The sequence below is a fragment of the Morus notabilis genome, unplaced genomic scaffold, assembly GCF_000414095.1.
Source record: "Morus notabilis unplaced genomic scaffold, ASM41409v2 Scaffold825, whole genome shotgun sequence".
Classification (NCBI taxonomy): Eukaryota; Viridiplantae; Streptophyta; class Magnoliopsida; order Rosales; family Moraceae; genus Morus; species Morus notabilis.
In genome coordinates this window covers 469,288-483,185 of record NW_010358062.1, presented here as the reverse complement: position 1 = coordinate 483,185, position 13,898 = coordinate 469,288, and the positions used below count along the sequence as shown (strand labels likewise).

Sequence of the window (13,898 nt, the reverse complement as noted above, 5' to 3'; positions counted from 1 at the left end):
AAGTTACATAAAAAATCCTCTTCTTCCTCTTAGGGGCTTTTCCCCTTTTATAGCTTATAAGTTACATATGAATATTATTCTACGGCGGGCAGCTTTTAGGGCCTTTTGACAGTTCCTTTCAAGTGGCCCGTCCACTCGAGTGGCCTACTATCTCATTTGCCTAGATCGTAGCCTGTCAACGCCTTTTGGACTGCTCACTCATCCAATTTGTCCCCCCATTACGACTCTGCAGATCCTCTGTAATATCTATTCGTCCGTTCCAGACAATTTTAGGGGCTCGTAATCATTCCTTGTGCAACCGACCTTTTTCAAACCCAGACGCAACCTAGGGATCTCCAGCTTGTCACCTCAGAGGTCTTCCTTGGGATATGGTCCCAGTTGATTGCGTTATGTCCTATGCGCCTACGCTTTACTTTGCAAGGTGTGGCTTCTCTCTCGGTCGACCCTATCGCTGTACGCAGATTAGCAGCCCTCGACGGCATATAGGGTCGACGGTATCATCCCCCCTTATGCACTCGGTTCATATACCATATGGGGGAGGGGAATCAATTCAGGCGTCGATGTCTATGTGACGTGGCAAGCATGGGGCCATGTGAAGCATAGTCGCTGTCCGACGTGTCAACGTATATTTTCCCACACAGCAATATCTAATTTAATATTCTCACATTTCTACCTACTCTTAATTTTGATTTGATTCATTAAAATTATATAGGCCTCATTCACTTCGCGGATTCGAGTTTTTAATTCGAACTGAGATGTGACATTTTCTGAGAGCTTTTTACTGTAACAAAAAAAGTTAAATGTGACATTTTCTAAGAATTTTTTACTGTAAAAACCTAAAACTGAAAACTCGAATAAGTGAAATGAACGAGACTATAATACCTTTCAACTACTTATGTTATATTTCCTTTTCAAAATTATTGCAATTCTTTATTTACTTTTCTCTTTTTGTCCTTATTTATCAATCATGCTTGACATTCTTTTTTATTATTATTAAATAAAAACAAAGCTTCGATAACACAAAAAGCAGCCAGATGTTATTCATCAAAAAAAAAAAAAAAAAATAGATGCACAATGATGATGATGCATATCGTAAGGAGATTTTCTATTATAAGAAATACATACTTTAGTATTTGATGACTCTTTTTATTTTCAATTGAAACCTCCATTGAAATTTTCAACAAAAAAAAAAAATTTAATAGAGAAAAGTTTAGGATTTAAAAGATGAGTAAATTAGCGTACAATAGAGATGTGGGATATCTTTTTATTCCTTTTAAAAAATACTTTCTGATTATAATTAAGGTGGGTATATGCTCTTTTAACTTTTTTTTTAAAAATTTTGAAAAAAAATATACTATTTCTATTTATAGTTTTGTCAGGTTAAATTAATGGTTTCAATATAATTTCAAAATTATAATAAATATAAATTATGAATTGTGGGGTATTAATTAATTCAGTGGGTATGAATATAATCATTCATATTATATACATTTGATACTTATTACAGTTGCAAAATCTTGAAATCTTTACCTCAAAAAACAAAAACAAAAAAAGGCAACTTCAAAATAATTTCATAAATGTAATTTAATTTTCTGTATACTAATGTGGGAAAAAGTAAATATATTGCAATCTGCGAAACCCTAGAATCCATAAAGATTTTTTTTTTTTTTGCTCCGAAGAATCCATAAAGATTCTTTCTTATTTTTCATTTTCCTTTTCTTTTCATGTTCCTCCTCTTAATCAGCTCATCCCTGTCTCATTTCATAATTATTTAATTTCTTCTCTCTTTCTCTCTCTCTCTGTTTTTTTTTTTCCCCCTTTTTTTTGTGTTCCCAATAGCAAATGACAAGCAAACATCAATCAAACGCCTATCTAAATACAAATAAGTTTCAAAGCGTTGAAAATCCATAAACGTGCACCAAATATTTTTCCATTGATCATGCAAATTTAATTACTTCCCTTAATATATTTTTCCATTGATCATGCAAATTTAATTACTTCCCTTAATTATGTCCACTGAGAATGAAATTAGCGCAGGCTTTATTGATATTCTGTTTCCATAATAATAAATACATAACGAATAATGTTCGGAATCTTATGCATCATGTCAAAAAAAAAAAAAAAAACTCAAAGAAGCCTGTTGGTTACTTTTTTTATTTTTTATTGATAGGTATTTAACTCATTTTTCTAAGAATCCGGATAAGATCAAGAAGCAACAAAAATATAAGTGGAACTCAAATCTTCTTTCTCAAAAAAGAAAACATAACATTTGCCAAAAAAAAAAAAAAATCTTCCTCGTACTCGTATGAGTCTAATTAGCCTCGTTTATTTTACCGACTTGAGTTTAAAATTTGAGTTTTACTACAGTAAAAAACTCTCAGAAACAATCACATCTAACTTTTTTACTATAGTAAAAAGCTCTCACATAAAGTTATATCTAAACTCGAATCAACAAAGTGAACGGGTCCCATTGTCATTCATCATCCAAAAAACACTTTCCTTTCTTTCTTTCTTTTTTTGTTTTTTTTTGTTTTTTTTGGAGAAAAAGACGCTTTCCTTATTATGCCAAATCAGCTAAAACAGCATTGTTACAAAGGCATGTATAGAATCATTATTGTGCCAAATTTTCTCTCATTTCACCTAATTTATTTTGTTAGGTTGTCTATGTATCTTTTTAAAGGGAATCAAATTTCAAGATGATGCTGTTCGCTCTTTGTGATTTTTAGAGTTTATTTTGGATTAAACTCATTTATCTCTTTTTGTGTGATTTTGGAAATAATTGGATTTATAATTCTAGTTTTAGAAGAATTGTGAAATGAAACTTAAAAGTCTATGTAACTAAAACTTTATATTGAATTTATTGGCGAATTTATTGCCTCATGCAATTATCAAAGTTCCATCGATGCAACCTTTGATTAGGTGAAGTCAATTGGCCATTTTTGTTTCTTTGCCTGCCTCCGTACAAGCTTTATACCTTCTTTACAGATGACCTTCGTCGAGCCTATTATTTATGTTATTTTAAATAATTAAGTGTTATTATGTTTATGTTTTCTTTTTATTAATTGAATGTTAATTGTTTATTTTTTATATAGTAACATAAATAATATTTTACCATTTGAGTGCTATTTTTAATTTTCATAATTCTCTCCCTAATTTTTGTTATATGTGTAAAGAGCCCTTATTTTACTGGGTCAGTAACCCAGCAGTTGACAGCAATATGATTGTATTGATCTTTTCCCAAACTGGCCCAAATGTTGCTACTCTCTTTCGTTTAGTGACTTCTGAGAATCCCTGCAAGAAAATTGTAAAAACTGACCCTCAAAAACACATCCTTTTAGAGTTTTATTCTTTTACTGTGATAATCTACCCCTTTGATAATAATTTATCAAATTACGCCATCCGCCCATGATTGGAGAATTGCCGCCAGCGTAATTTGTTACATTATAGATAATAATATGTTAAATTACTTACTCTAAAAGGGCATAATTCAATAGGTTAATGTTCAGACCCAAAAATCTTTAATAGTACCATTTTAAGGGGTATTTGTGAAAATTATCCAATCCTGCATATGATGTCCACGCAGCACATTGCATGCACCATCCAATTTAAACAGATCACACTTCCTTGTGGGTACCCTTTATTTTACTGGGTCAGTAACCCAGCAGTTGACAGCAATATGATTGTAGGGATTAGAAAATATGCCAATATGAAAAGCTTAAGAAAGTATATAGGCCAATTTTTAGTTATAGAAATTAATAGACCATAACTTGTCAGTTATGGTTAATAACTAGATAAGTTATGGATAAACTTGTCAAGTTATGGTTCATAGCCAGACAAGTTATGGACAATTATGGACAATAACTTATCAAGTTATGGTTCATAACCAGACAAGTTATAGACGAAAACAGTAATTTAGCATATTTATTAATTTATGTAAACTATTGACCTATTAATTTTAATTCATCTCAAGTCTCGGCCTATTTTCCTCTTTCTCCTATGATTGTATTGGTCTCTCACCCAAACAGGCCCAAATGTTGCTAGTCTTTTTCCTTTTAGGACTTTGAGAATCCCTGCCTATGAATGTCCACGTAACACATTGCATGCACCATCCAATTTAAACAGAACACACTTCCTTGTGGGTATATTTTTCAATAAATTTACTATCATTGTGTGGACTTCAAGATTATAACTCCATTTTCTTGGGAGGTTCAAAACATTGCAACTCTATTTTTGAGAGGTTAAAAAATTATACATCCTCCATGTTATGTATTTGGGAATTAAACACATTATAATCTCAATTTTTATTGTACGACAAGGGGAATACTACTCAATGGTATAGATCCCAAAATCATAAACCATGTTTATATTTAGATAATTATAACAGATGCCCTCTGAACTTTAGGGTCATCTCCATTTTACCCTCTCTTATATTAAAAATTCTCACATTGCCTCGTGAACTTTGAATTATTCTCACTTAACCATTTTGTTGTAATTTCTATTAAAAACATATAAAAAAACGAGAATAATGTAATCACATGGTCTCTTTCCTTAAATTTCTATTAAGATCGAACAGTTAAAACCAAATAGCACATTTAACCCTCTTTTTTTTCCGCCAGATTTTAACAGAATTTCTTACAAAATAGCTTAAATGGGACGTATCATTACAAATTCATACCAAAATAGCACCAATTTATCAAGAAGCCTCTCCTTCAAACTCTGTCACTAAAGCTATCTCCGTTGATTTACTCTCACCAAATATTAGTCCACCCACTGCTCATGATTCCCATGAATCACACATTCCTCTCTCACGATTGACACAAACAACAACAGCACTTAGTTATCTTTGTGAGTATCGTGTTGGTATTTCTCTTCCTTCAAAGAATGTCCTGTCCCGTCATCTAACTTAGCAATGGTTAAAGCAACATGTATTATTTATCCCTTATTTGATGTACTTTCGTAAGATAAGTTATCACCCAAATACTATGCTTTCACCACTTCTCTTTCAACACAAAAAGAACCAACATCCTTTGAACAGGCAGTTCGTGATCCCAATTGGTGCCTTACTATGCAACAAGAACTTGCAGCACTCAAGGCTAATGGAACATGGTCTCTTCAGGCACTTCCTCCAGGGAAGAAACCAGTTGGATGCAAATGGGTATACAAGATCAAATTCAAACCCGATGGTATTGTCGAGTGTTATAAGGCAAAATTGGTAGCCAAAGGATACAACCAAATTGAATGATTAGAATATAGTGAGACTTTTGCTCCAATTGCAAAGCTTGTGACTGTTCGTCTCCTCCTTGCTGTCGCCTCAACTCAACATTGGCATCTTCACCAACTTGACGTCAATAATGCTTTCTTACATGGAGATCTTGATAAAAATGTTTACATGTCTTTAACTCCTGATTTCGGACGAAAGGGGTTGACATGAGTTTGCAAGCTTCACAAATCATTGTACAGTCTCAAACAAGCTTCTCGCCAATGATTTATCAAACTCTCCAGTCTCCACTGCCCTCAAACGAGCTAACTTCAAACAATCAAAGGCCGACTATTCCTTGTTCGTCCAATCCTAGGATGGTAAATTCACTGCTCTCCTCATTTATGTAGACGATGTCATCCTAGCAGGAAATAATCTACAAGACATTGAAGATACCAAGTCATTTTTAAGGGATCAATTTAAATTGAAGGACCTTGGGCAATTGAAGTATTTTCTAGGAATAGAAGTTGCTTGATCCAACAAAGGCATTGCTCTTTCACAACGAAAATTGCTCTCCAAATTCTCGAAGATGTTGGATATCTAGGGGCGAAACCAGGCTCTTTTCCAATGGAGCAAAACTTATCCCTTAGAAGTTTGATGGTGACTATATTAGTGATCACTCTTCATATCGAAGGCTCGTTGGACAACTAATTTATTTGACTATCACACGACCTAGACTCGGCATATGCAGTCCATGTACTAAGTCAATTTATGGACAAACCACGAGTTCCACACCTAGAAGCAGCTTATCGTGTATTACGCTATGTGAAGCAAACACCAGGTCAAGGAATTTTTCTTCCTACAGATAGTTCAATTTAATTAAATGCCTTTTGAGATGCAGATTGGCCAAATGTCGAGATACACGGCGATTTGTTATAGGGTATTGCATATTTCTTGGAAATTCATCATTTTCTTGAAAACCTAAGAAGCAAACTACAGTATCCTAATCTAGCGTAGAAGCCGAATACCGATCTATGGCTACAACTTGCTGTGAGATTACCTGGTTAAAGTACAAGCTACAAGACTTGGGCATCCAACACTCACATTATGTCAATTTATATTGTGACAATCAAGCAGCACTGCATATTGCTTTAAACCCGATTTTTCATGAGCAAACAAAACATATAGAAATTGATTGTCATCTTATACGAGAAAATGTTCAAGAAAGAATGATCAAAATGAGTCACATATCCACATCACGAAGCCATTGAGTTCTTCACATTTTTCGACTTTACTTGGCATGTTAGGAATTATCAACATACATTCCTAACTTGAGAAGGAGTGTCAAGGAATGAAAAGCCAATCAATGCACAAAGTGAGGAATCTCTTCCAATCATCTCGGTCAACTGAATTGATTTGTTTACATTTATGTAGGAATGTGAATAGGCAATGACAATATATATTCTTTATTCTAGGATCTAAATTGATTTCCGTATGGTGTATATATTTCCTTCTGAAAATAGATAAGAAGAATTACTTTACAGCTTTTCCTACACTCTACATGCTCATCCAAGTGTGTCACGGCTAATCCTCTTGGCATTCCCGTATTTGCTTCAATAACGATACCTAGTTGTTACTTGTTACCACATAATCCCAAATGAGTAAATGCCAAATATACAGTATATGTTACATGATAAAACACCTACAAACTAAAAGTTTAGTTTAAGGTCATGCAACAAGATCACGTTTACAGCAAGGACACCATTTTCCTCCATCACCATTCAGCCAACCCTCGAGGCACTCGGAGTGATATAGGTGACCGCAGTTCGGGAAACTACGCAAGGTTTCTCCATCAGCAAAGTCCTCGATGCAAATACCACATGTATCACCAAACGTGGCGCTCCCCTCACTTGGAAAGCTGTGAAGTGGAAAACTCCCGATCACAGCTGAACCAACGCTTTGTGTTGGCACCACGGCTGAAGTTGTAGCTTCAGTTGCTACATAACCCTGTGGTGTTGCAACTGAGGAAGCCGCTGGAAGTGTCCGTTGCTGCCTATGGGAACAAGCTCGATAAAGAGAAAATATTAGCACAAAGACAACTAGAGTTAGCACCCCAGCGGGAATACCAATTACAATCACTAGGTCCGCAAACTTCTTCACCAGGCACCTCGTGTCGACTTCAGTTAACGGGTCTGGTGTCGCTTGTCCTTGCTGAGCACCAACAACTAGAGCGATAGAAAACGGCAAGAGGATGAGATATATCATAACCTTCTGAATCTGTTAAATTCAATTCACAATAGAGATTAAGTATTGGACTCCATTAAGAATTATAATCTGACAAAGTCAATTGTTTAATCTTTAAGAAAAGAAACAATAGAGATTCATATTCAAATGCATAGCACTGTCACAACCATGTATACTAAGATATACAACAGATACAAGATGCACGTAACAAAATAAATATAACTAAAGAAATCAAAATCTTAAAAGAAAAGAAAAAGATAACACTGTCTAGAATTAAAGAAACTGAACCAAAGAAAATCGAAAGCTTTTTTGAAGAACAATCATTAACAAGGGTGGTATTGGAGAGACCGTGCACTCTTCCGCTCTTGGATTTTCCAAAAGTTTACATCAAAGAACTCACCTGCCTAACTAATTTCTCTAGAACCACCTATTATACACTTCTAGTGTTATACTACATCACCTGTCATATTATCTACGCATTACCACTGACCAGTCATACCAGACTAAACATGACAGAGCAAACAAACCGTATAAACTCACAGCCAATTACTAACAACCACACTTAAGACCCTGCCTTCGTTTTATTCTTCCTTGCATAATGAAAAATAACAGGAGGCTTATCAATTTGCTACTGTTAGTTCTTAGATTATGTGATTTGTATCTTCCTTTTCTGCTTAAAGATGGATTTCTCATCCATCTTGAAGCTTCATTCGTATTATAATCTTATTCAATAGAGTTTTCTTTGTTTCTTATCAAAAAGTAATGAATTAACAATGTAGTAATGATTCAAACAGAGTAAGTTTCCGAATCAAGTGTACAAAATAACTTTTTAACAATTACTGTGAAATCGAAAATAAATTAATAAATAACAGTTTGTGTGGTGAATTTTATGACATTTATGACTCAGTATATAATGTAAAATACAATTAAGAGAGAGAAATATGATTATAAACAATGAAATGGAAAAAGAAATATCTTGGAGAATGGAGAGATAAGAAGTGAGAGAGGAAGAAATACCTTGGAGATTGGAAAGATAAGAAGTGAGAGAAAGAAGGATCCAATTTTTGCCATTTTGTTTTAATGATGAATTCACATTCAGAATCATTTTTCCAAAACAAAAACGAGATCTCTTTCGAATAGAAAAGGGGAGATTAGACGATAGAGTCAGAGAAATCTTGAGAGCACGATGATCAGAACCAAAAAAATCTATATGGAATAAGGAAATATCCAAATGAGATTGAGAGAATAACGGATTACAAAGAGCCCAATCAAGTCTTTCTTTTATATTGGAATGGTCTGGCCATTTGTTATCCCAAGTCAATCTTGGTCCCTCAAAGTCAATCGGAGAAAGATTACAATCATCTAAACAGTTCTTGAAATCATCCAGTTGTCTTTCTGAACGAAGAGCACCACCAACTTTATCTTGTAAAGAGAATTTCATTAAGACCCCCATAACAAGCCAAGGCTGAGAAGTTGCAATCACACTTAAACGTCTTAAGAGTCCCAGGTAAATTTCCTGTTACAGGATTCAGGAGCACCATAGACACCAGAGAAATGAAAAGAGAAGTTCTGTGGACGTTTGAAATAGCAATCAATATGACATTTTGAAGTTGAAAGGATTTTAAAATCAACCGAATCTTTCCATAGGAGTAAAAGACCACCACCAAAACCTTCTCTTGGAATCTCAAACCCATCATTGAACTTTGGAGATGACAAAATTTATTTAATTGACCAGATATTAATCTGGTTTCAAGAAGGAAAATCACATCAGGAGTATGTTGTTTTAGTCGGAGGAGTTGTCGAAAAGCTTCTTGATCAGCATTCCAGGGAATGATTTTCATTAGATAATAGAGATGGAAGAAGAGTTGTAGGAATGTTTAAGCATAATAGGAGTGTACTATCAGGTTAATAGTATGAGATTATAAGTTTACATTAGACTATCGTAAAGTTATGTTATTCTATTTTCTTTAACTTTAATAATTATTTTTTAAAAAATATATATCAAGCCAATCAGATCTCATATTACAGACAACAAGAGCAGTTAACTAATAATTTGGTATACAGAGAGTTGGTTACTGATACATAAACTGCCCAATTTAAAATTTGAATTTAAAATCAGGTGGAGAATAGGAACGTGTTAAATGACAGGAGAGAGTATTTTATTAGAGAAGATAATTTTAAGAAGGTAACAATCAGAAGTTTGGATGAGGTTAGTATATGATAACAGCCCATAATTATCTTAATAACTAGTTGTAACCACGTGCTTCGCCTTTGCACGTGTTAAGCTCTGTATTATAACTGCTCATTTAAGGTTTATTTTATTTTATCCAACAATTAGCATTCAGGTAAAGCAAAACCAAAGGGAATGATAATAATTAGCAAAGACACTTGGGAACAACAAGGAATAAGAGTAACACCTAATGAGGAATGCTTATGCTAATGAAGTTCATTTGTTCTTTTTTCAATTGTATGAAGAATTGCTCTAAAGCTTTCAGATTTCAACACTTCTAAACCAGGAAAAAAAGAAAAGGAGTAACTTTACATTATGCATTCAAAAGAAATATGAGAGATTCAACCCTTTAATTAGCTCTCAATCGCCACAAAAGAGAACACCAAGAGGGGAAAAAACAGAGAGCTGAGAGAAGAAGGAAAAAGAAAAAAAAAAACAGAGAGAGAGAGAGAGAGAGAGAGAGAGAGAGAGAGAGGAGACTTTTATTTAGCTTGCAAATTTATGATATGGGCTGTTTGGCATTAAAAGTGGTATATGAGTCGACCAAATCATTAACCAGAAGAAAAGGGAAATAGAGAACTCTTGAAAACAATGAATTCATGCTTGAACCGTGTCTATAATAGGATCTAATATTTTTATTTTTCAGCTTAAACATATTCCATTGTGTTTGTTATGTCTAGGATTTTTAAATAAACACATGAAAAAGAGAGGACTTGACATTCTTTTAGGATGAAATTGAACGTACAACTCCGATACCCAAAAAAAAAAAAAAAAAAAAAAAAAAAAAAAAAAAAACTTAATAAAAAATATAATTAAAGAAAAAATCCACGAGAGGACAAAATCAATGGACATTTTTCTTTTTTTTAATAACATTAACTCAAGGGAAATCTCACTCTTGTAACAGATAGTAGCTAGATAACAGATAATAAGTTGCTTCGGCTAAAATGCTGAAATTAAGCTCTCTTCCAACCAAGATCTTTTTAATTACTGATTCTATAGGTGGGATTCACTTTATTTTATTCTCATAAATAAAACAAAACACTATAATTTAAAATGAGAACTTGAGATGCTTGACAAATTCCTAACAGGTCATGGATGAAAGAACAACCAAAACATTCCAGCAATCACTAAAATCTCCAATTCATACACAGATTTTACTTTACCCCATCGAAAGAGAACATAAAATCAAGAAGTCACATCAATACCCAATTAGTATCTGGATGATACAGTGAAAAGGCACCAGAATAATCTACAAAAGAACCTAATTTATTAACGAGAAGAAACCATTTTGGATCTGATTCATTGTTAAGAAAGAAACAAGGATTTTTCTACTTGTTGAAAAACACTTAGAAGGAAATATAATTGTAATATCCATTAACAGATGCATCTATTACTCCCAAGTAATTGTTTGATACTGATGGAGAACACATCATGATGTGACAAATTTTGTTTTTTTTTTTTTCTCAAAAAAGTTTACATGTTCAGAAAAGTTAGAGCGTGTCATATTTGGTATACATACACTAATGATGAAAAACCATTAAAAATACTGAACAACAAATGAGATCATACTAACCGCGTATATCCAAGAAGTATGAACTCGTGTCAGATGTGAGGATCCTAGAATTGCTGAAAAGTGCCCGGATGAATGTGAAGGTCTGTTTGGGAAAGATAATAAAGAGTTGATTAAACCCGTCTGTTGGAATGTAAACTCATAATGCACTTTTCCCCAAATAACAAGTCCATAAAGATATAAAACTCTCCATTCCAATAATAAACAGAGCCAAGTGACTACAATTCGTAAAAGGGCCTTCTAAATACAGGAAAACATTAAATAATAACAAGATAGAGCATCTAAACAATAAAATAAGCCTCCTTGGATTGTACATAAAACCAACTAAAGGAGAAACCAGTTTCAAACCCACCAAATGGAGAAAAGCAAAAGACAGAGATCAAATACTCACTCTTTTTTTTTTCCCGGTAAACCAAACACTGAGCTTTATAAGGGACCCAGTCCAACGGCAAACTTAAGCCAACCACAATCAGCAAGCATTTAACCTTACCACCTAAAAGTATTCAAATCAAACAACAAACAATCAACCACTTCGGTCATCAATGTTCAGCTAGTAGTCGACAATTGAATATCATATTTGGACTTTCACTATATTACGCCTAAATTCAACTTAAACTTCTTTATTCTTCGATACGCATGGGACAAAGAAAACAAGTAATGTGTTGTCGAGCATACATATATGTAGATATATCTATATCTATATATATATATATATATATATTGATCTTGACACAACCCAGCACTATCAGAAAAATGTTCATTATGAAATATATTTAAAGAGAACTTTACAAAACTTTCATCAAACACTACCCACCCAATGCCAACTTTCTTTGCCTCTAAATGCGCAGAGAGACATTCATTGAAGTGTCACATACATAATTTTTTTGAGCATTTAGATCGTGGCAGTCACACAACAGTCCGTCCCATAAGGTTAATAGAGAATAGTTTACCGAGAAACTGAAATTGGATTCAAAATAAGACTACAACCTTCATTATTATTGGAGCGGGTTAATAAACACTAAATTCTCTTTGTAACACAAATGGAAGTACAAGAACACACAAAGGGGAAGATACCAAACAAAATGCATATGACAAACTTGCAGCAATGGTTAAAGTTAACAAAGAAACAATCATTTCCTAAATCCCAAAAAAGGAACTCTCGCTAATCCTTCTTTCTCACTTCACAGACCATAAACAGTTCATCAATAGAAGATTACCACTAACTATGCCTGTAAATAAAGAAACGCATACAAACAGTTAAACAGAAAAATGTAACAGAATTGAATGCCACTTGCATGGATTTAAACTCCAAGCATTAACAGGGATTGGTAACAACAAAACCAACCTCTAAACTATCCATAAATTCTAGCGTTCCAAATTGACAACACAACTTTCCATCACACGTTATTGACCATCTCATGCACATACCTTCCAACTCTGTAAAAAGCAACCCAAGAAAGCACCTGGTCTTATATCAGATCATGAATTGGAATTTTTCATTCCCACCCAACAGATAAGGAATTTACTCCACAGTCCACAATATGACCCTAGATAAAATAACTGTCATAGTTGCAAGAAGTATGTTCCACTACAACATAAACAAACGGCAAATACACTTGTGGTTAAGATGAACATACAGGAAAGCAAACACACACACACACACACACACACACTTCCACTCAAGGACATCATACAGGGTAATACAGACACCTCATTAATCAGAAAGAAAAAGAGAGTTCAAATCAGACACTCCAACAATTACATGTACAACACTGAAAAAAAAAAAAAAAAAAAGGAGAACAAGAACAAGAACAACCTGAATGAAAACAAAACAAAAGGTCACCAACAGATGGTAAGTTCAATACACTTTGTGGTTAAGATGAATATGCCACTTTCCAAATTTGATTCATGTTCAGCTTCATCATGCATTTTCAAAAGTCACCAACAGATAGTAAGTTCAAAATACCGTGAATTCCATCTAACCCCAAAATTCCGTCCTTGAAACAGAATATACCTTGAAACAATAATATCAACAACTTTAAGAGCAATTTTGAGAAGTTAGACTCTGGACATACTTCGGTGAGATTAAAGCTTCAGCAAGAGGGCAAAAAAAAAAAAAAAAAAAAAAAAAAAAAACATCTGATTAGGCACATACCTTCCAAAGGCAAACAGAGAAAACCTCAAACTTTAGCATTCTCCAATAGTCCATAAATTAGTAAGAGGAGGGGTAATCTCCAAGCTGAACTTAACAACCAACCCTTTTGGAAATCTCCATCAAAATAAACAAAACCCACTCTCTTCAACCCCAGAAAAGACAGGCACTTGGGCTGTACAAATTCAACGTTGCCCAAGGATTCAAAGCAAAGAAAATGGGATCAGAAATTATAAGGGAAAAAACCACAACTGATCATAGACATTGAGAAAGTTCTTTCTTAGCTTTTTTTTTTTTTAAAAAAAATTTGCAAAGACCTCACCCTCACACAATAATTCTCCAAAACCCCTCTCAGAAGTCCAAATTAACACTCTGCTTCTCCGATTTCATTTGTGCGAATTAGGGCGTGAACGGAAATCAAAAGGACGGTGAAGAAGAAAGCTCCTAAACCAAAACCCTAACCGCTCTGCAGAGCTTCCCATTTTGTTCTTCTGCTCAAGTTTGT

The 13,898-nt window shown here is 33.9% G+C and overlaps 1 protein-coding gene across 2 annotated transcripts; it reads right to left on the bottom strand.

The window, feature by feature from the left end:
• Nucleotides 1-6,601: 6,601 nt before the first annotated feature.
• Nucleotides 6,602-13,560, bottom strand: LOC21405168 (RING-H2 finger protein ATL34). 2 transcript variants are annotated; one of them, XR_002901586.1, is made up of 4 exons: nucleotides 13,397-13,560; nucleotides 11,633-11,734; nucleotides 11,245-11,326; nucleotides 6,602-7,474 (listed from the first exon to the last, which is right to left on the bottom strand). XR_002901586.1 is itself a non-coding variant. In XM_010091532.2 (3 exons), exon 3 carries the CDS (start codon nucleotides 7,460-7,462, stop codon nucleotides 6,926-6,928), a length of 537 nt encoding a protein of 178 aa, XP_010089834.1. In that variant the 5' UTR covers nucleotides 7,463-7,474; nucleotides 11,245-11,326; nucleotides 11,633-11,854; the 3' UTR covers nucleotides 6,602-6,925. The 2 variants fall into 2 exon arrangements, 1 of the variants encoding a protein (XP_010089834.1); XM_010091532.2 differs by lacking the exon at nucleotides 13,397-13,560 and having other exon boundaries at nucleotides 11,633-11,854.
• Nucleotides 13,561-13,898: the final 338 nt, after the last annotated feature.

Bases quoted from the DNA above. Each gene is read 5' to 3' on its own strand.
- LOC21405168 (XM_010091532.2), bottom strand. From the start codon at position 7,462: ATGATATATCTCATCCTCTTGCCGTTTTCTATCGCTCTAGTTGTTGGT.